Raw genomic sequence first — 23,992 nt, forward strand, 5'->3', positions numbered from 1 at the left:
GTTTGTTTTACAAGATCACACATAGTCATTAGTTCTTTCATTATATTTTCTCATTTATGAAGACCAACATGTAAATTAGTGAATTTATTATGGAACAAGCTACGCATCTGCCTAAGTGCATATATGTAGCATGTACCTAAATGCATGTATGCATGTAATTCTACCTGAATATATATATATATGTAGTTCCATTTAAAATAATCAAGAATCGTTTTAAAATAAAATATTATCTTTTTCCGAAATATATATAAAGTCAGCCCTATTTTAAATATTTTTTAGATAGATAACAATTTCAGAGGCAATTGAGTGTCAAACATTAAATAGGATACCTATATAATTCAGTAAATATTTCTTTTGAACTAAGATAAAATAACATAAAGTGTAACACATAATAATAAGAAATTATAATTATGAAGAAAAGAATAGTAGAATCTGAATTTGAATTCTATAATGAAACTACGTCATTGGTTCCTGTCAAGGCGCTTATTTGTACACAGCTGTAGTGTGCAACACGTGCGTGCTCGTGTGCCATTCTGCAGTCTGGTTGTGCTGCGATTTTCGCTGCCATGGGGGTCCACGATCACACGGATTCAAAGTACAATGTTATCAACACTGCGGGCTTCTCAAAATTAACAGCGAAACGACCTACCACCGTCGTGTTTAACGAGACACCGAGCAAAATTAAGAAAAACGAGGATAGTCAACATGGTCTCACAGAAACCGTAGACAAAGGGAACATAAGTTTGCAACAACAAAGAAAATCTTTACCGGTTTATAGGCTTCGCAAACGGTGAGTGTTGCGTCATTTTTCTTTCGTTTCTTTGATGATTTTCGATGTTATTTTGTTTCATCGACCATATTTTGACGACATTCTCGCATGGAAGTACCATACAACAAAATGGAGGAATACCGACCGTAACGGTCATCACTTTAGTAATCCTGTGACATAGATGGCAGTATAGTACTTCGATTTTGGCGGTAACATTTTAAATTGTGTGCTTTTGAAGAAACAATCACAGACGACTCCGTCTAAAAACACCACATATCAGTACAAACTCGGGATATATTATATTCGGAAAAACAACGTCATAATTGTTGACATGTGCATATGTACATACATACATATATATATATACATATATATACATACATATGTATGTATTTATATGAACAAATACCTAACTGAAAATATTGTGAAATATTGTTTATGTAGACCTAAGAAGAATGTAAAATACTGTCAACCGTATTTTTCTAGTACATATTTCATAAATACTATTTCCATCATTTAAATGTTTCCACCGTATATGTATTGTCTCTAAATCACATCCGGCACTCATAGTCGAAATGGAGTATAGTACAGGATACTCGCTTCTTGCTATCGCCACAGATTAAGTTCATGCCCTCTCGGTAATGTTGGGCGCGATACTGAAATGGTATTTTAACGGGGATCTTTAGAATCGTATGTGTTTAAGAATCTTAAGTCTGTGTACGATAACATATTCGCACAATAGAAATTTATACCGCTAAACAATCAAAATAATTGCTAGGAATAATCGACTGTTGATAATACTAAAATCTAGTTTCTTTATCTGTTGCACAGACGGCACTGCCACATTATATAGTGTCCATAGAGTAAAAAGTGCATGATTTAAATTCATGCGCACTTACTGAAAGAACTCATTGTTTTTTAACTGTTGCACTATCGCAACGAGTTAGATTCGTGATAAAGATTTCATACATAATCTACCCTTTTAGATACGATGCGCCACTATAGTGGCTTTCGCGGATGTCATCTTTCAGAACGACACGCCACTATAGTGGCTTTCGCGGATGTCATCTCTCTGGACGACGCGCTACTATAGTGGCTTGCTCTAGTAGCTCACTCGCTCATCGTTTGAACCAAATAATCGTCTTCATATGCACTGTTTCACACTTCTTTTGTCTTCACATCGATTTACAACAGTCTACAGGGTGTCACAAAAATGTCTCGCAATCCGGAAATGGCAGGTTCCTCGGATCATTTGAAGCAACTTCTTCCTTTACAAAAATGTTCTCCGAGGCACCGTTAACGAGTTATTAACGAAAAACAGTGACCAATAAGAATCGAGTACGGCTGACGCGAGGCGGCCCAGCCAACCAGCGCACGAAGCCCCGTTCCGCTCATTGGTTCGATCGCCTCGTGCCAGCTGAGCTCGCCTCTCATTGGTCACCGTTTTTCGTTAATAACTCGTTAACGGTGCCTCGGAGAAAATTTTTGTAAAGGAAAAAGTTGCTTCAAATAGCCCAAGGAATCCGCCACTTTCGGACTGCGAGACATTTTTGGGACATCCTGTATATACAGACAGAATATACAGTACATATCAGACTCTGCCGTCCAGAGAAATAGCCTCGCGCAGAATTCAGCCGTACCTAAAAGGTTACTAAATATGAACATGACTCATTTCTTCTAAATCGAAACAAAATTTGATTCTTCTGTCATCAATATGTAGAAATGAAAGTAAATAAAGATAAAAGAAATTAGGAGAATTATTAAGAACCAAGGATAATCGACGTACCGGTGAAAAAAATCGTAGTGCAAGGGGTTAATAGAAGAAATGACAAATTTAGATTGTCTTGTGCGGTACATTAACAGTGTATTAATTTATAACAATCTGTGAAGTCAAATGGTTATTACATAATCTTTGGAACGACATTATCGTCAATATAAGCCATTTTATTATTAATATATTTCTCTTCTTCACCAACGAGTTATTTATAGGACAGAGCAACAATAATTTTAGTTGAAATTTGGTATTTCGTTTATGCCTTGTTACGAAGCTAAGTCACTGTTTCAGAAGATTGTGTGACATCGATTACTTTTTCTTTTTTCTTTTTTTAACTGACGTGGCAAGCGTTAATAGTTTACATCACTGGTTTACATCGATTGTCTCGTCTCATTGGATCGACTATAACGTTGCCATTTCGACAATTATTTTCTAACTGCCCTTGAAAATATTCAATGCTGTCTCATAACAATTAATTAAATTGACTCGATTTGTGTGAAAAAATATTCAGTGAGAAATATTACGGTGTAGTGTATACTAACAACAATCTATCTAACAACATATTAGGTTTCCGAAATACATTAATTTCTTCCAGAAATGTTTGGAGTCGGAATTGAGACATGCTGATCTGAAAATACTAAGTCGCGCTAAGACACAATTCTTATAAAATACGATTATAAAATAATATTATATAATATATATATAATTAAAAAATTATAAATATATATAAAATATTATATATAAAATACGGTTTTTATAAAAACTCGGGGCAAAATTATATACATTAATACGGTATACATTATACATTATACATTATATACATTAATACGGTATACATTAATACGAATACATAGTAATGCTAGAATAAAAACGATGACTTAACTTTTTTATTCCTAATTTTTTTGCCACGATTCGAAGGCAATTCAGAGGCCACATGCCACGATTCGACGGAGATTGGTCACGTATCTTGTAGCTCCGCGGTTTTTCTTACCCGACTCACATCCAAACAGGTCATTTTGTGTTGTCTTCCGACGACCTTCAGCATCGACGTAGCAATAAATTACATAGGCGTAGGACTAGCACAGAAAAATTCACAGTAATCCGAAATTTGGCAATTTCGGAAGAAATTATTGTATTTTGCTCCTCAAATCGAGTCGAATGAAAGAGAGCGAAATAAAATATTATTAATATAATATTATATATATTATATATATAATATATATATATAATATATAATATAATACAGTCTAAAGGTTAAGGATCTGTGCGATAAATTTTAGTCTGCTGGAGGAGATCCGGCACAACAGCACTCTGATCGTGATAGGCGAGACGGGCAGCGGTAAAACTACTCAGATCCCTCAGTTGCTGCTATCTTCCGGTATGGCTGGTGCATCGGGTTGCATCGGTATCACGCAACCGCGGAGGGTGGCCGCCGTCAGCGTGGCCCGCCGGGTGGCCCAGGAGCAAGGGGTGGAAACAGGCAAGCTGGTCGGTTACTGCGTGCGTTTCGAAGACGTTACATCCCCGCAGACAAGAATCAAGTATCTGACCGATGGGATGATGGTCCGCGAGGCGATGACCGACGAAATCCTGTCCGATTACTCGGTGGTGATCCTCGACGAGGCCCACGAGAGGTCCGTGCAAACCGACGTGCTCCTCGGGGTGGCACGTCGGGCGCAGAACTTACGAAAGCTGAAGAACCTGCCGCCGTTGAAGCTGCTGGTGATGTCGGCGACGATGGACGTCGATAAGTTCGCCAAGTATTTTCAAGCATCGGCGGTCTACTTGGAGGGTCGTCAGCACCCCGTGAAGATTTATCACGCCGTCAAGTCGCCGGAAGATTATGCGTTTTCCGCGCTTGTTACCGCTTTCCAGATCCATCGCGATAATCCTGCCAAGTAAGCGAGACCTTTGTCTACCCTCCCTTCGATTTTTCTCTTTGCTTCTTCGAACAGCCCCTATTATTACGTCGCCCCGCGATTATTAGGTATACGAAAAGAAAGCCGGCTGTACCTTTAACCTTTTCAATGACACATTTAAGCTCATCCTCTTTTACCGATATTCGGCGTGCAGGTATTCACCGTGCAACGTGGCGGTTTATTTATAATAATTTTCTGGTCGTCTCTCGTCGTTTACGAACCATTTCTGCTCTTGTTACCAGCGCAACGATTCTTTTTTCTAGCGAACTAGTTCTCCATTCTTCTAAATACGAGTCTTGTGTGTTGAACTGCTTCTGCGTAAATATGATTGGTCTATCGAACTGGTGCACTGTTCTTGCATATACAGTAGGGAAGACTGGGGCTAGAAGTTCCGATTTTGAGAAAACATAACAATTAACTAAGAAATGATGCAGTTACCTTTTTTCGTTTCTGATTAATTTATTGTTTAATTTATTCTATTTTAAGATTGTCAACTCAAATTTAATATATTGCAACATGTTTTTTTTTCATAGAAACTCGTTTTCTTGTGGTCAACACAAACGGAACTTTTTATCCCGTCGTGGGGCAAGTTGTTGACGCTCTGGGGATAAGTTTTGTTACTAAGAAATAAATGTTACCTTCTAATGAGATATTTCATTCTCCGATGAAATAGAACACAATTTTATTAATAAAATTTGTTTATTGACTTCGGATTAACAGAAATACGTATATATTTTTGAAAGAAAAAATATACTATCTTTGGCACGAACATTAACGTTGTAAAATGAAAATAATAATTTAATATTGTGTTGATTTCGGAACAACTTTACTTAAACCTAATAGAAATAGCCTTTTAAACGAAAAAAATTAGATTTCGTCAAACGACTCGTCAGAATCACAGTTCGGACAAATATATGATACAGCATTTACTTTCTTTATACATTCAGTTCGAGCCCAGTTCTTGCGTAACATACGCTAAATCCATTCTTCCCTGGACTGCGATTTAGAATACGCTTCGTAACACAATAGGAACTACATTTGTACGTTCGAGGTGGGGTAAGTTGTTACGGTAACAATGTGCCCCGAGTCACGGGAACAACTAGCCTCAATTGACGCGTGTGGCGATGCATAAAAATATGTTTATATATTCAAATATTCTAATAAATGCTATTACAACGTGTTCTTAAATGTTATTTCATTTATAAGGACAGAGCAATATACGATATTGACGTTTAACTCAATTATTTATATAATAATATAGTTCTAATAATATAATGTTATATTATTATATAATATAATATAATATAATATTATATTATTATATAATATTTATATAATAATAATTGAGTTAAACGTCAATATCGTATATTGTTCTGTTCTTATAAATGAAATAACATTTAAGAACACGTTGTAATAGCATTTATTAGAATATTGGAATAACTAATTATTATCTAATTAATTAATCTAATTAATTATCTAACTCTCAATTATTTGACAAAAACAAATAGCGACTGCGAAATATTTACTTACCTGGTATGCGACTACTATCTTGTCTAAAACTATACAATTCGCTGTCGCTGACACTATTTGTAGTCAAACCTGTTTTTGTGCGGTCTTTTTATGTGATTTGTTTCGTGCGATTTTTCTATGCGGAATATGAATACAGTTAAATCTGTTTTTGAACGGTAGACAGGGGCCATAGACAAAAACTCGCAAAAAATGGCATAAAAGAGACCGCACAAAAACAGGTTTGATTGTAAATGGTTTATGGCGTGGCGTAATCGGTCCACGCTTTCAAAACAATTGAAAGCATGACGCGATCTTTTTTTATTTGAAATATATTACCATCGGGCCAATTTACTGCCGGAACTTCTAGCACCGGTCTCCCGTACTTGGGCAACACAATATGTACTTGCTACTACAGTGTGGATACTTTCATGCAAAATAAAAATTGCCTGCATCAATGATAAGAAACTCTACATTATATTTGAGTTTCTTTTTCTTGTACAACAATCTCAACAAGATGAAAATCGTATCATATCGTAGTATCGTTACTCTTCAATTCTTTGAAATTGCACTAACTTATATTTGTCATAAATGTATAAAATCTGCAGTTCACTTCTTACGCATATATTTTGACCAGTTTTTTTTAGTATTTATCAATATTTCTGACACAGATGTAAGCATCATTAATTTCTTATCTCAACTGTTCCGGCTATTTCCGACAATATACAGGGTGTTCCACAATTACTTTAACAGCCGAAAATGAGGGGTAGCTGAGGTCATTTGAAGTAACTTTTTCCTTTGCGAAAATGCAATCTGCGGCTTTGTTTACGAGTTATTAACGAAAAACACTGGCCAATGAGAGGTGACGGCGCGAAGTTCGAGAGCCCGCAGCACGAGGCTTTGACAGATGGTCGGGACGGACTCGAGCCGCGTTCGAAGTATTGAACAAATCACGAAGCGAGAACTTTCCGGATTTTTTTTTACTACGTAACAGTGATATTTTTAAGAAAAACGCTGTTCACCTTTACTTTAGAACGTCTGAAGAATATTTACTAATTTTTCGGACCCGAAATAATAAGTAATTTAACCGTGACGGCGTTCGATGGGAAACAGTTGAAACTCGCTTGTAGGAAAACGAACACTGTCAGCCATCGTGCTAGTCTTCCGCAGTTCATCTCGTCAACGCGGTATGAGTAAAAGTAAAGGTGAACAGCGTTTTTCTTAAAAATATCACTGTTACGTAGTAAAAAAAAATCCGGAAAGTTCTCGCTTCGTGATTTGTTCAATACTTCGAACGCGGCTCGAGTCCGTCCCGACCATCTGTCAAAGCCTCGTGCTGCGGGCTCTCGAACTTCGCGCCGTCACCTCTCATTGGCCAGTGTTTTTCGTTCATAACTCGTAAACAAAGCCGCAGATTGCATTTTCGCAAAGGAAAAAGTTACTTCAAATGACCTCAGCTACCCCTCATTTTCGGCTGTTAAAGTAATTGTGGAACACCCTGTATGATTAATCCTTTGCCCTTCAACCACGTCTGAGAGACGTGGCCAAAAAATCGGGCCAGAAATGAGAGCCGTGATGCGTCAGTCGGGCCAAATATAAACGTAACTAGTTAGGCTCGTGTTAGACTAGGGGATGCGTGTTTTATGGTTTTTTGTTTTTCGTCATTTAATTGTTTTATTAGTAGCTAAAGGAGGTGGCGCAGTTTTAAACGTTTACACGTTATTGAAACTTAAATCTTAGAGCAAAAGGGTTAAGTTCCAAAAAAACGATTTTATGCGAATCTGTACAACAAGAAGCAAAGGACCAGATTCAAAAAGCTGACGAAAGCATGACGAGTTTGCTTGCAACTAGCATTTCTATATGTAACTAAGCATTCCCGAAGTTCGAGAGATTAAATTTCACGTTTCTGTCGGTGAAAGGATCTGCATTCAGATGGCAGAGTTTTTCGGATTCAGTTTCAATCTCTACTTCTGAATTAATTTGGCCGGTCTGATGTAGGTACCGGTTGCATCGTAGCTTCATCAATCTCTTCCTCCATCAATAATTCTTGAACATATTTCGAATTCATATCACCGAAACCTCCTCATCGTCAAGAAAGAAATAATTCTCTGGCATCGTTTGCACTCTGTTTTCTGCTAGATTGATTTTCATTGAGGATAGAACTAATCCTGGACGTACTGTTTTCCAACGGGGATTTAATATTGATGTTTTCATGTATTTGGCAATTGAACTATCGGTAAGATACAAACAAAGATTGTGGCAAGTTTCGACAATTCATAAATTATTTGTTGCTTGTAGATGACATACAGTGACTCACAAAAGTGTTCGTATACCTTTTAAAATGCAATAACTATTTTAAAACTGAACTAAACTACTTGCATTTTTTTTAGATCATAGAGGGAATAGTCTACTAGACGATGATTGAAATGCTTCCTTTTTTTAAATTTTGCTACTACAGTAATGTCTTTCTAATTGACGCTCAGATTGTCCACAAATATGGACGATTTGGGAAGAGGAGATACGATTATTCGAGCCTTGCGGCTCGTTTTTAAAGTTACCGGTTGTCAACAACTATAAAAAACGAGCTAGAAGACTCGAATAATCGTATCTTCTCTTCCCAAATTGTCCATTTTTGTGCACAAACTGAGCGTCAATTAGGGGGACATCACTGTACTTGAAATGACAAAAAAATAAAAATCTCTCGTTTTTTAACTTTTTTTATCTGAGCCTATAACGAAAATTTAAAAAATGTCTTTCGTAGATCTCGGTAACTTATGTACATGTTGAGAATTTCATCGAAATTGATTCACATTGTTATGAGCTATAACAAATTAAAGATCGCAAAAATCACAGTTTCTATCATGATTTTGACCAAAAACTCTAAGAAATCTGCAGTTTTTAAAATCCTTTAACGTCTATAACTCGACTCTGGGTTAACCGATTTCGATCAAATTTTCAGTACGCATATAAGTTATCGAGATCTACAAAAGGCATTTTTTAAATTTTCGTTATAGGCTCGAATAAAAAAGTTTAGAAACGAGGGCCTTTAATTCTTTCTTTTCATTCCAAATAATAGCAAAATTAAAAAAATGATTTTTAGTCATCGTCTAGTAGATTAGTTCCTTTACAATAAAAAAAAATTCGTCATTTAGTTCAGTTTTGAAAAATTTGTTGCGTTTTAAAAGGTATCCGAACACTTTTGTGGGCTACTGTATCTACACGAGAATTTTGAGTAGTACCGTAAATTCTCGCTAATTGACCCTCAGCTTGGAAAGAAAAATGGACAATTTGGGAAGAGGAGGCACGATTATTCCAGTCTTGCGACTCGTTTTTATAATTGTTAACAATCGGTGACTATAAAAACGAGCCGTCATTTTCGTCCATTTTTGTGGACAAGCTGAGGGTCAGTTAGGGAGAATTTACTGTAATTGGTATACTTCAGAAGTCATTACGATTAACTGCAATTGGCTTTCGATAGTTCACCCTTAAGAATCGTTTCCATTAATGATTGGGGCGTAGCGTCTAAATTCGACGAAACGTTTCGTATGTGTAATTAAGATATTCTCCATGCGTGTGGATATTTAAATAGGTCATAAAAACGTAATTCTGAGTAGCGAGACCGAAATATTGAAATGTATAAAAGATCGAAGGGTGTGCAGTGCGGCAAAAAATACAATGGAAAGATCATTTCTTATCAAAGACAGAATAATATTGCGAAACTGAAACAGCGCTACATTTCCGGTAATGATATTTCATATATCGAAGATCGACGAGTTCGTCGCATTAAGGAAATAAAATTGACGATATCTGTGTCATAGAACATATTTCCAGTTAATACTAGTAATTTTGCAAAATCTCCGATTATGCATTTCCAGTTGTCATATTTACATAATTCCGGAAATTCGTAAGAAATATAAACAGACGTAGACAATTTTTGATGTATAATTAATGTTTACGTCTCCACAATATAAAGCCTATATTTTCAATGAATTTCTCTACAAGCCTCGTTTGCTGGTAAATTAAAAGAATACTTTCGCATCGTCACTTCTCTCCGTTCTTTACGGAATTGATCGGCGCCAGTAACTCGAAAAACAAAATAGTAACAACCACAAACAGCAACATCGGTCACCTCGAATATTGAAATTGCATCGGTAATTGTTCACATAAATTAGAATTTCTTTTCGTACACTCTATAAATCGTGGGCGAGCGTTTATTGCGTTCGTTGCGCGCGCGGACTCGAAAGGCGGCACGAGAATTTTAATAATTAATGAATGCCATGGGACGCGTAGAAGTATCGCCGATGTAATTTTCGTGTCTGCAACAGGATTATGGAATTTACATACTGTTACCTCCGTTAAATTAAAGGAAAACAGTCCGCGTGCAAGAGCGTCGGTAGAAACTGGGTCACTAGGAAACGGACAATTTCCTGAATTTTTCTGTCTTTCCTCCAGCGAGGACATTCTGGTCTTTTTAACCGGGCAGGAAGAAATAGAGGCTACAGCGATGAGCGCGAGGCAAGCGGCTAAACAGTTGGATGGACAGGGCTATCCGCCATTAAAGGTCTTTCCATTGTACTCGGCTCTGCCGACGCATCAACAATTGGAAGCCTTTAAGCCTTCCCCTCCCGGAATGCGGAAGCTTATTTTGTCAACTAACGTGGCCGAGACGTCTGTTACAATCGGTGGTGAGTTATAATTACACAAATCTCGGCGGTCTTAACGAAATGCATATGTAGAATTTCGATATAAATCGGTGACACGGTTTACGCGATTTAACCCTTGACCTGTGCGGTTACCGGGTTATCCTGACCGAGTGTCTTTAAATCGTCATGCCTGATTATTCAATTTTTCGGCGATTATTAGTTATTAGTTGTTAATAGACTGGGGATCATTGTACAAAATAAAAATTGTCTGCAATTATTACAACTAACAGGAGTCACTGTAGAATTTCTTCCTTTCTTTAATCACTTCGATAAAACGAAAATAATGTATTGACACTTTTCTATTCTTTGAAACTTTCCAATATTTCGAATTGCAGCTATCCATTTTTGCCATAAATGCATAAAATCCGCAGTGTAGTTATTAGATTAGTAACAATAATAATCTTCTAAATTATTGTAACGATTTTCTGAAATAATGTAGAAGTCTTTTATTTTTTAAATAACAAATGAACTCTTGATACAATCTTAATTTTCTGTTTATAATGAACTACGAGTACGATCGAGTATAATACGAGTATAATCGAGTATAATTCGAGTATAATACGAGTATAACACGAGTATAAGCAATACTGTTGACAGAAAACCACACTCTCGATTCGAAAGAGGACTTCTCTCAGCTCAATGAAAAAACTTCGTTGCTGTTATAATTTTATACAGGTGTAACAATATGTTTCGGAAAATTGACGAATCAAGATGATAATGGTCATAAACATCATCAATTGTAAAATTTTGATAATGTTCCGACGTCGAAGGGTTAAAATATTTCGCAAATAATTGATTAAAACAATGTCACCGTTGTTTTTACCTTTTCACGTTACGTTAGATCTTGGATTTTACAACAGTCAGTTACAACGGTCTATATTCGACGAGTTTTTTTAACGCGAAAGGAAACGTTTGAACATTTTATTTACGTTGATCCATTTATTAGTTAAAATCGGACGGTTCAAATGTATGTACATTTATATCTGTATTTATAAGAAAGCATAACTGCACAATACATTTAGAGGAATCGCAGTTAATTATCGCATAATGTCAAGTCTCTCAATGATGATTTGAAATAAAATTTATAAAATCCGTACGTTCACTTGCAAATTGAAAATTTTTTTTGAGGATCCGTTAAAAGCAAGAAGTTTTGATGTACCGAATCCCTAAACAGTAAATTCTCCCTAATTGACCCTCAGTTTGGAAACAAAAATGGACAATATGGGAAGAGGAGGTACGATTATTCGAGCCTTTCGGCTCGTTTTTATGGTTGTCGATGTCAACAATTATAAAAACAAGGTGCATATCTTCTCTTCCCAAATTGTTCATTTTTGTTTATAAGCTCAAGGAAAATTAGAGAGAATTTACTGTAATACTGAACCTATTGAGCCGCAAAAATGACAAGTTTCACATACAGTAAATTCTCCCTAATTGACTTTCAGCTTGTACACAAAAATGGACAATTTTGGAAGTGGAGATACGATTATTCGAGCCTTCTCTTCCCATATTGTCCATTTTCTTTTGCAAGCTGAGGGTCGATTAGGGAGAATTTTCTGTATTTTGCTTTAAAGTTGTTGGAATTACAAAGATTCTTTCATCGAAAACGACTGAACAAATTTTTCAACGTCAACATACATTCTCAGAAAACCGACGAAACTTCGAAATAAATACGATCTCGTCATTCTTATAAAGTAACGCAAGTTAGTCACGTTTGGGGCTCGGTAGGTTTAGCGTTAATAGCGGGTATACTAAGTTTCGTGATCTCGCGTCAGAAACACAATTCATGTTTCCGGTTGAACAACTACAGTAAATTCTCACAGATTGTCCCTCAGCTTCTGAACAAAAATGGATAATTTCGGAAGAGGAGATACGATTATTCGTGGCTCGCGGTTCGTTTTGATAGTTATTCACAATCGGCGACTATAAAAACAAGCCGCGAGCCTCGTATCTCCTCTTTCCAAACGCTCCATCTTTGTTTACAAGCTAAGGGACAATTTGAGAGAATTTACTGTACAAGAAACATCATTTTTCAGAATGATTGCAATCTTCGATTGTCCCGAAACGTTCAAAATTTCTCAACCGTGTCTAGACCTTTATATATGACTGACTTTATGACTGACAAAAAAACAACTGATCGAATATGCCGAACAACGGTCGCGCACTATCGCGAAGACATTCAAAACGAAAGGGGTCCATTCTGGAGTCGTCACCTTGCGGTCTCGTTCGACGAAAAATCTTGTTCCGGGTTGGGGGTTGTCCCACGATTGGATTAATTCGGCGAATTATCCATCGGCGCTCGGGGGGGGGGGGCAATTTCATTTTCGACGAGCGCCGCAATCTGCTAATATCAGGACCGAAACGCGGTACTCGTTCGTGACAGACTTGATTACTCGGCTCGCTTTCGTGATTACATTCGCGAGAGGATTGTGGTACACACAGAGATTCCCGGATGAAATTACACAGGAATTCGACATGTGATCGACACCGGAGTGGTCAAAGCGAGAACTCATCACCCGACGACAGGATTGGATGTGCTCAGGGTGGAAAAAGTCTCAAAGGCACAGGCCTGGCAGAGGACAGGCAGAGCAGGCCGTGAAGCGGCCGGCAAATGTTACAGAACTTACACGAAAGAGGATTTCGAAAGGATGAAGGAGATGCCGGTGCCCGAGATACAAAGGTGTTCCCTCGCGGGAGTGGCGCTCCAGTTGCTCGCCATCGGGATTGATATCACCACCTTTGATTTCATGGACAAACCGCCGACGGAAGCCGTCGACGTCGCGGTGACTTGCTTGGAGAAGCTCGGCGCTGTTAAAGGTGAACACGATCAGTTTCCTTCAAATCGATCGGATCTAATACCATTTAACCCTTATGTGGCCAACGCGAGGTACCCATTTCTGTGTTTACATATTTTTTTTTTAGGTTTCCCGACTCGCTGTCCCAAAATCCTATCAGATCCTCATTCTTTAGCTACTTTAATGTCAAGGGTAAGTGTAGGTATTACTGCGGTTTCTCGAAAGAGTGACAGAGACCTACAGACATAACGTTGACAGAGAAAATAAGACCTTTTACGCCAATAAATTGCCACCTTAAGCTATATATATATTATTTTTTAACTGAAATATTTACTTTTCTCAAAATATTGGATCTCTGAAAGTAGAAATTTCATTAAAATGTAAAGTAATGTAAAGAAACCATATGCGCGAATTGTATACAGGGTTCCCCAAAAATGTCTCGTAATCCTGAAATGGGGGGTTCCTGAGATCATATGAAGTAACTCTTTCCTTAGCGAAAATGCAATCCGCGGCTTTGTTTATGAGTTATTAAGGATAAACAGTACCCAATGAGAGGCGCCGAGCGCGCCTTTCATTGGTCAGTGTTTTTCGCAAATAATTCATAAACAAAACCGTCGATTGCATTTTCGCTATGGAAAACGTTACTTCAAATGTCCTCAGGAACCCCCCATTTCCCGATTACGAGACATTTTTGGGGAACCCTGTATTACTGCGGATTACTGGGTGTCAAAGTTGACATAATCCATTTTCTTTCAAATGTACACACACACAGTTACAATTCCTAGGATCAAGATATTGTCACTGTAGCAATTTACGAATTAGGTATAGATACTCTACGATCAAGCGTGTTCGCATCGGTTCATCGAGAACTGTGCTGTATAGGTTAAGGTACACAGTTCAGTAAAGCACCGCAGTAATGCTCACATATAGTAAAAAACTGTGTGCCAAATACTGTGTTAGTAAATAATATTTGAGGATAGATGATAGTGACAATGTACGTCGATTTTTTATCAAAGTAATGATTACTTTATCTGAAAATAACGCCAAAATGAATAGTTTATTATTAATTATCAAAACATAAATGCCTTTCGAATGAGCGTTCGCAGCTGCCATTTCATGGCTGTATTTCATAAAACTCAACATTTTCATAAGCTTCCGAATATCAAAAGTCAATAAATGAATTAAAACTGCGATTGCTGTTACTTCTATGTCATCAATTGAGCCGTTTATTTTGAAAGTGGCATAAGTCACTTTACCGTAATGAAAAGTGGTGATTTTTCAATGTTTATACGAAATTATTTATACTGAGAAAAATATCAGTATCCTGAGATAACAAATACAAGTAAATCTTCTCGAAAGTTAGCATCCATATTTTTAAACGTGTTAAAACGCAAACCCTTAAATATATCGACTTAAAAACAAAGTGGCTCAATTATCAATATTAAACACACAGAAAATTATGAGATTTATTTTTAGATGATTACATACTGTAAAACGTTATAGATTATGTTACTTTTATAAAATATCGCAGTATTTGGAGCGTCCGCAGTAATGCCTACACTTACCCTACAGGTTGTACAATTTAAGTTGAGATTGTAAAAAATCTCATAGACGCGTGGTTTAAAAAAAAAAACGAACTGTAGTCCTCTAGTATTTCGAGTGGTGGGTCAAATAACACTACTAGTTTTTTAATGCGTGAGTGTTTTCAAGGTTATTTCAAGGTCATCTAGCCTTTTTTTGTGATAAACCTACATTTTTTATTTCAGAATCGTGTTCTACATAAAAAAATGCATAACTCTTGTTTGAAGCATTTTTTTGTGAATTCAATATTTTTGAAGATAATTTTTTAGGATAATTCTATTGAAGTTATTTCTATTCTGTTAATTCTATTAAAACGACAACGTTGCATTCTTTTGGAAGGTATTTTACACCATTTAAGGACATCAAGATTCGTGTTCAAGTTTGTCGTATTTCGGTAGGATTCGATTGGAGTAAACAGTGAAGCACCGTCGAAAACAAAACATGGCGTTTATAAACAATGTACATGGTCTATCAACGAATTGCAAGGGTTGAATTTGTTTTTACACCAATTGCAACGTTGTACAGTGAAAAACACTTTAGTATCGGTTATATGTAGACGATATTTACCCCAAAGCATTTTGCTACCGTACTATGGTTCATTTAAAATTTGGTACACTCTCTAGCCGCACGCTTCTGCTCGTTTCATAGTTCCATAACTTTATCTATTTTCAACGTTAACTGTAGAGCACTATTATGCTCGTCAGACTGGATCAAAGCAATCAAACTGAAAAGGAACAGTTAAATGTAGCTATTGTTGCATATGTTCTTGCACACCTCATTCATGCGGTATTCTAGTGTAACCGTTTAAGAAATCTATTTATGAGGATTTTTAAAATTGTTGATTTTCAACAATCAAACTTTGAAGAATTTCTACGATATTCATAAAATCGATTAACCTTACGAAAAAATGTACAGCTTATTTATCGTTTGCAAATTCTAATTTTTGTAATTGTCTTTCAAGAAAGCTACAGCTTGTTTAAAATGTTATATCATTGATAATACACCGTATCAGTAATGGTATTATATCATAGTCAACTAACATAATTTAATAGAACATAATTCTTGACGCAACATGATCGAAGTTTAAATTGTGCACTTACTGCATTTACTCCAAAATATTAGTTATCTGGGGAAAAAACGCTATGGCAACGCTAACATTTTTAACTGTGTATATTTTTATTGAGAATTTATTAATAATCTTGGAAATAATGAGTATGCGATAAATGTACCATACTGAGACCAAGTTGTTAGCTATCGTGATGCCCCACGACTTTGGAAATAATTTCTCTTGAAATTTTGTTGACACGTAAAGTATATTTCTTGGTATCATGTTTCACAATTTTATTGATATCTTGAAATACCTAACTTTTCGGTAGATATAAATATTTAAGTAAAATGTAGCGACTGTTCCATAAATCTCTGTAATTTTGTCAAATTCTTTTCTGTATTATTTATCGATGACCGAACGATGGTCACATCCAAGACGAATAAAAGGACACGTCGTTTGTCTCATTCAGTCGACTAGAATGGACGCAATCAATGCATCCGATTGGACAGCTATTGGGTTGACCAGAAACTAATGTCAGACTTGTTGGTACGGGATAAGTTTAACTGGTTTTTAATGTTGAATTTCGATATTCTCGATATTTTAATAAGCCTCTGTACGATAATTTTCAAGTTTCGATTTCAATATGTAGAAAATGTTCAAGTCACCTTTGCACCATCACAATGAATCCCTTCTATTGTATTATAAATCCTAGATCTTTTCTGTTTCCTTACTGCATCTTTAATTTTGCAAAAACCAAGAAAACAACACATCATTGTATGAAATAAAGATGAGCTGTAACAAAAATTTTCTTATATGCTAAAAGCAGCAGAAACGATCTTCTATAGGATAATCAGATATCACGATAAATTTGACTCTTTAAAATTAAACAATTTTTATTATTTCACAAATTTTAATAAAACGCCTTATAAAAAGTTTGTACAACTATTTCAAACATTTGTGACCATATACAGGAGTTGGACAAATTAATGGGAACACTGCTATATGTCGTTTATAGTGTTTACAATATTACATCGAAGAAAGTTGCAAACAAATAAGAAAATAAAAATAATAACGATTAAATAGGTTGAAAAATTAATTTGAAATTAACGACGTGACATTGTACATTTTCTTGAAAAAAGACAGCTACTGTTGCTTGTAAGAAAAATGATTCTTGCTTAAGACGAGTGTCTATCCGAGAGTAAAACTCTCGACAGTTGCTCTATAGTTTCGTATTTGCGGGACCTGTGAGGCCCTTTACCCCTGCCCTTCTCGTTATTTCATTAGTTACATCAAATATGGATTTTATTATTTATTTAAGTATGGATTTTATTATATTTATATTTATTAATTTAATTTAATTTAATTAATTTATATTATATTTATATTATTTATTATTTATTATCTATTTAAGTATGGATTTACTTTTATGGATTTTTCGTACTCAAGGTCACGCGAAAGTCATAATATTATAGTTAATTGGATTCATCTTGACTTCGGCTATCCTATAAGGATAATAAAAGTACAGGGTGTCCCAAAAATGTCTCATAATCTGGAAATGGGGAGTTCTTGAGATCATTTGAAGCAACTTTTTTCTTAGCGAAAATGTAATCCACGCTTTCGTTTACGAGTTACTAATGAAAAACACTGAACAATAAGAGGCGAGCTAGGCTGGCGCGAGGCGAATCCGCCAACGAACCGCGAGTTGCGCTCATTGGCTCGGCCGTTTCGCGCCAGCTGATCTCGCCTCTCATTGGTCAGCATTTTTCGTTAATAACTCGTAAACAAAGCCGCGGATTGCATTTTCGCTGAGGATAAAGTTACTGCAAATGACCTCAGGAACTCCCCATTTTCGCATTGGGAGACATTTCTCGGACACCCTGTATATCATTCCATTTAAAAAAACTTCGATGACGTTGAAATCACAAAAAATATAACCTTGAACAAATTTTTTTGTCTGTCATAATAGTTGCCCCTCTAAATCAACTAATGTTTTCCTCTGACATTTTTTTCTATCGTAAGAAACAAGCGAGATATTTTAAACGTTCGAGTTAGACGAGACACCCCGTATATGATAAATATCATCTCGCTAGACACAATCGTTCTCCACAAATTAATTTCGAAGTGTTACACGGAAAACACGGTTACACTAGAATATCTCTTTGAAAATCGTCTCAATGGATTTACCATTACCGTCTCCGGCCCCGGTTTTGATAAGGAGAAGAAACATCGTGTTCCTCAGATGATCGACTTTCAAAGTGAAAAATGTAAATTTTATTGAAGATAGGCCAGAGCCGATACGGGCGGCATGATCACCCAACAGAATTCCGTACTTTCAAACAGTTCGGAAAGATTCTGAAATTCAAGTAGGCGACATCGACGCGCCGAGAAAATATATCCCGGATTCGAGGGGGAACAATATGTTCCTCCAGTTTCTACTGTCTTCGCGGAACAATATTTCATTTCTCGGGCTTCGGTATCGCAACGAGTTTGTCTACGTTTCTGCGAAAACTGTCGAGACTTTCAAAATTGTCGTTTTATTGTTAAATCTGCCACGCGATTTTTCGATCGTACGCGTTGTCAAAACGATGCTCGCAGAAGACCGATTGCGGTAGATCGACTGATTTTATTTTCCGTCTATTTATTGTTTGTATTAGCGTGTTGCATAAAACTCTCTCATCCGATTTTCAACGCGAATAGGTTCTCCGCCGCAGCTGACCACTCTCGGTAGGACGATGTCCTTGTTCCCACTAGATCCCAGATTCACTAAAGTGATTCTTGCGTCTGTGGAGCACCAGTGCCTCGAGGAAGCGCTATCAGTGATTGCTCTGCTGTCAGGAGAATCTGTCTTCACCGATTCGCCCGCTAAAAGACAGCAAGCTCATCTTGCTAGGTCCAGGTAACATTTGACAATTATTATATTCTTTAAGCCTTTGTCGTCCTTTGCCGAATCTGACTCGTCATGAAGATTTCTAATAATAATCTGTTTAGTATGAACGTTACTCCGTTTTTTAAGTCGAAATAAAAATCCGTTCTCTTTGCCATCATCAATGTTTATACATTCAACTAAATGTAGGTATACAGATTTCTAATAATAACCCGTTAAATTTATACTTAACAATGTTACTCCGTCTTTTTAAGTGGACATAAAATTTTGTTCTCTTGTATAGAAGGTGTTTCCTCAACTTTTACCCACATATTTTTCGTGCACAGCTGTTAATCTGACAAAAAAATGTTACCATCAAATGTTAATTGGTTTCCTGTTTATTATACGAGAGAACACTTAATTTTGAAAAAATGTTATTTTTTCAATAAAGAATCGGGGTCACCTTAATTTTGTTTAATGACATTGCATATTTTTTACTTAAAATTCGTGTAGCTCGTGTCAAGACGAATTTAACGATTTGTTGTAGCATGACCTTCGGATGACCTTGAACTGAGAAATTTCAGTTTAATCAGCAGAAACGATTGGGGATGAAAATTTCTTCATTTTAAGATACATCGATCAATAATAAAATAATAAAATAATTAATAAAGAAATTAATAAAATAATAAAGTAATTAATAAAATAATAAAATAATAAAAAATATTTTTATATTAGTAAAATAATTCAGTCATAGATGATCTAATAGCTTTGTTTTCGTTAAATTTATGTCGTGATACTTTCCCGTAATAAAATTATCAATTTGCTGATTGACGTATCTTAAAATAAAGAAATTTTCATCTTCAATCGTTTCTGCTGATCAAACTGAAATTTCATGGTTCAAGGTCACTCAAAGGTCATGCTACATGCCATTTAAAAAACTTAAGATGACCCCGATTTTTTATTGAGAAAATAATAATTGGTAAAAATTAAATGTTCTATCGTATAGCAAACAGGGAACCGATAAACATTTGTTCGGAACATTATTTTGTCAAATTAACAGAGGTGCACGTAAAAAATGTGGGCAAAAGTTAAGGGAACAGCCTGTATAACAAAAATAAATTGATCTCTTTTCCTAAGAAAAGAAAAGGTTCGAGAAAAGAAAAGGTCAGAAATCAGTTGAAAAGGAACATCCAAAAATCAACTGACACACATTTGAAAGAGCAGGAAACGGTATCGAACGGGAAGATTCGAGAATCCAGTTATTTCGATGGTGTTGAAATATGTAAACATTGTAAGACAATCACCATGAGAACGTTCTAGCTTGACAAAATGTGCGCAATTCGTAGGAGAAAAACATTGTAAAATATTCGAATGGGTAAACCGCGGCGTAATGTTTCCGTGAAAACCAACGAGGACAGGTTGTGGAGCGGAAAGAGCGATCACATTTTTTTCGCAATTTCCGTAGAGAGTCTGAAGTATTAATCTAAATGAACGAGCGGAACTTCTAGGACGACCTAATATTTCACGGATCGACGAAGCATCTTTCTCGCAAAGTGGAACACATATAGTTGGGGTCGCGATAGGATCGCGGAGGGTTAGAAATCTCGCAGTGTCCGTGGGTGTCCGGGCAGTGTTCTTTTACGGCCGTCAAATGGTCCGAACCGTGATCGATACTTGCAGTTTGTTACGTGACACGTATCCGGTGTGTTTCGTTCGTTCCAGATTCGCGTCACCCGAGGGAGACCATGTCACGTTGCTGAACGTTTTTCGCGCATACATGAACACGAATCAAAAGAAGGTCTGGTGTCACGAGAACTTCCTGCATCATAGGAATCTGGAGTACGCCACGGAGGTGCGCCAGCAGCTTGCCGCATTAGCGAAACGTGCGAATTTGGAAAAGGCGAGTTGCGGAACGAATACCGAGCAACTGAGGAGAGCGCTCCTCGAGGGCCTCTACGATAACCTCGCCGAACTGCAGAGGGATCAAACTTACATCACCGTAAGTAGTCGATCCTTCAGATGCGCTGGCTCATTGCACACAGCTAGCCAAACTCTGCTATCCGCATGCTGCAGCTACCAAAGAAAGAGCTTCCTTTCTCCGCGAAGTAATTTTCTTCTTTCAAAACGATCTCGAATGGTTCGATCCTCCTCGAATAATACACCATCTGTTCCACATTACAGGCGTATGCAAAACTTTTGGTCCATTTTCCAATTCCTACTTTATTCGTTGGAAATCGAAAAGAAGCACGTTTCATTTGTCTCACGAACAAAAGCATGGTCGACTCCAATTCGAGATATCATATTTCGTTTCTTTCCGCGTAGAAAAGCAGATTTTCACATTGTTCAGCAAGATAAGTACGTTATTATTAGACCACGGATCTTTATGCAAAACAGAAATGCTCTGCCTCAATTGCAACAAATGGTAATTAAATAAAAATTTATTTTCAACCTTAACATTTTTAATTCGCTCAAAATGATCAAACCGCACTGTTTACTGTTTTGTATTCCATTCTGCTGAATTTCATCGTAAAATTATAAAATTTGCGATTTGAAAGCGATAGATTCATGATTTCCCGTGAAAAGTAGTATATTTCTGTTGCGATTAGAATTTGGCTTTTGTTTTTCACTTTGATTTTACTGTTTCATACAAATAGACAAACGTGAACTTTTATTTAGATTTTATATGAATTATTTTGCTGTGCTATCATTTGGGTCGCTATTTACAGAGGAACAAGTAGCTTTGTTACTAAAAGAAACGAAACTGAATTCTTTTATTATATAAATGTGTACAAACGACGCACAGTGTACTGTTGTATGGGTATAGTACTATGTTACTTACTATACCCATACTTACTATACCCTTACTATACTCACTAATTGTGAGTAATAGTAATAATAAGTAATAGTGAGTATTTTAACTCGAGTCTTGGAAGTCCGAATAGTCCGATTAATGGTTAAATATTGCATTCATCTCTATTAATTATGTAGTTTATCTTCGTCTCTTTTATTGCATACATTTTATTTTAATTAAACAGACTACTATTGTGGGCACTTCCTTTGTAGTAAATAATATTTCTATCAAGCCTACATTTTACACGCACGTTAACATTATGCTTGAATCAAAGAAATATTGTTTTCTATGTTTTATTTATACGCTAATACAAATATATCGTAATATTTAACGAAGATAAAATAATATAGTAACAGAGAATGTTTAACAGTTTAACGAAGATAAGTAATTTCTCAAAAAATGCATTCTCTCTCATTCGGCATAAACAACTGCATGCACTCGCTTCGTAGTACAGTAATTTCTCCCAGAAATGTTCGGAGGTTGGAATCGAAACTGGCAGATCTGAGAATATTAAGTCGCGATTCTTCGGGCTTCACGGTTCGTTTTTATAGAAACTCGGGGCAGTCGGCAAAAAAAGGCAGCGGCCAGTATGCCGGTGTACATTAATATGAATATATAGTAATACTAGAATGAAACTGATGACTTAACTTTTTTATTTCTAACTTTTTGCCACGATTCGAAGGCAATTCGGAGGTCAAGTGACACGATTTGAAGGCAATTCGGAGGCCATATGCCACGATTAGGAGGTAATTCGGAGGCCATATGCCACGATTCGAAGGCAATTCGGAGACCACATGACTGAATTCGAAGACAATTCGGAGGTCAAGTGACACGATTTGAAGGCAATTCGGAGGCTACATGCCATGATTGGACGGTCATGTACCTAGTATCTATCACGCACCTTGTAGCTCCGCGGTTTTTCTTATCTGGCTCACCCCTAAACAGACCATTTTGTATTGCCTTCCGAGAATTCGCGTCGAGAATTCAACTCTTAGCATCGACGTAGCAATAAATTACATAGGCGTAGGACTAGCACAGGAAAATTCAGAGAAACCAAAAGTTTGGCATTTCCGGGAAAAATTACTGTACTGTCAACCTATAAGTTGCCCGAATTACAGTAAATTCTCTGCAATTGTCGTTCAGCTTGTAAACAAAAATGAACAATTTGGAAAGAGGAGATGCGATTATTCGAGCCTCGTTGACAATCGGGGACTACAAAAACGAGCCACGTGGCTCGAATAGTCGTATCTCCTCTTTCCAGATGGCCCATTGTTGTTTACAAGCTGTATCGCTTTTAAGAAATCTATTCCATCGTCTCTGTAATTTCAAGAATTTTTAAAATCGAACGGTGTAATCGGTAATTTTGACCGGCTCGATAGTTTTAGTGTCGAAGAAACACCAAAAAAAAAAAAAAAAAAATACAAAACATGCATCGCGTCCAGGCTCTTGCAGGACAAACGCTAAATTCAACCGCGAAAGGTTAATTTCGGTAGAAGTTCGAGGTCAGTTGTTTTTTGCTCGAGCAGGAGTTCGCAGCGATTAAGGATAACCGAGGAAGACATTCAATTATGTTGTTCCCGTGGACAACAGGAGACGAGCGTCGGGTTGGGTGAAAAACTTCGCACAGCAAGATTAAGGGAAGTTTTTGAGATGGGGTTAGCGTTATTTTGTTGTTACGCTTGGAATTCGGTGCTTAAGCGAGTTTACTCGGGCATAGGGGAAGAGGGAGGGAGAGGGGGGGGGCAGGGGCGCAGTTTAAGTAAGTTTTCTCCTGGCTAGTGGATAACGAGAATTTAGGAGTAATTGGATTGTACGTGTGTGTAGGTGAGCTCGAAGCAGCTGGTTGCGATACATCCTTCCTCGGCGTTGCACGGTACCAAGCCACCGCTAATATTGTTCACGGAGGTCGTAGCCACTGGGAGATGTTATATTCGTGGTTTGTCTGTCATCGAGTTCTCGTGGCTGGCTGAAAAAGGGCTTAATATCGGCAAACACGACTAAGGACGTCCTTTAAACGGTCCGCTGGGCTCCAAGAGCGGGCTCCATTGTACAAAGACGACACGCTGCTCTTTTTTTTCTAGATCGTTGTAATCGCGAGGGATCGACGGGCTTTGTTTTTCTACTGTGTACAGTCGTTTAATAAAAGTTTCTACCGCATTGTTCACGACAACAGTGTTGGTTCCTTT

General features: G+C 36.9%; 1 protein-coding gene across 2 annotated transcripts; it reads left to right on the top strand.

The window, feature by feature from the left end:
* The first annotated feature begins 475 nt into the window (after positions 1-475).
* ath (ATP-dependent RNA helicase DHX33) lies at positions 476-23,976 on the top strand. Of its 2 annotated transcripts, XM_033469376.2 has the most exons (7): positions 476-790; positions 3,824-4,441; positions 10,421-10,653; positions 13,135-13,485; positions 18,790-18,988; positions 20,678-20,954; positions 23,631-23,976. In XM_033469376.2, the coding sequence occupies exons 1-7, from the start codon at positions 567-569 to the stop codon at positions 23,805-23,807; spliced, it is 2,079 nt and encodes a 692-aa protein (XP_033325267.2). In that variant the 5' UTR covers positions 476-566; the 3' UTR covers positions 23,808-23,976. The 2 variants fall into 2 exon arrangements, with proteins under 2 accessions (XP_033325267.2, XP_033325268.2); XM_033469377.2 differs by lacking the exon at positions 13,135-13,485.
* The last annotated feature ends 16 nt before the right edge of the window (positions 23,977-23,992 follow it).

Source organism: Megalopta genalis, chromosome 7 (assembly GCF_051020955.1).
Source record: "Megalopta genalis isolate 19385.01 chromosome 7, iyMegGena1_principal, whole genome shotgun sequence".
NCBI classification, from domain to species: Eukaryota; Metazoa; Arthropoda; class Insecta; order Hymenoptera; family Halictidae; genus Megalopta; species Megalopta genalis.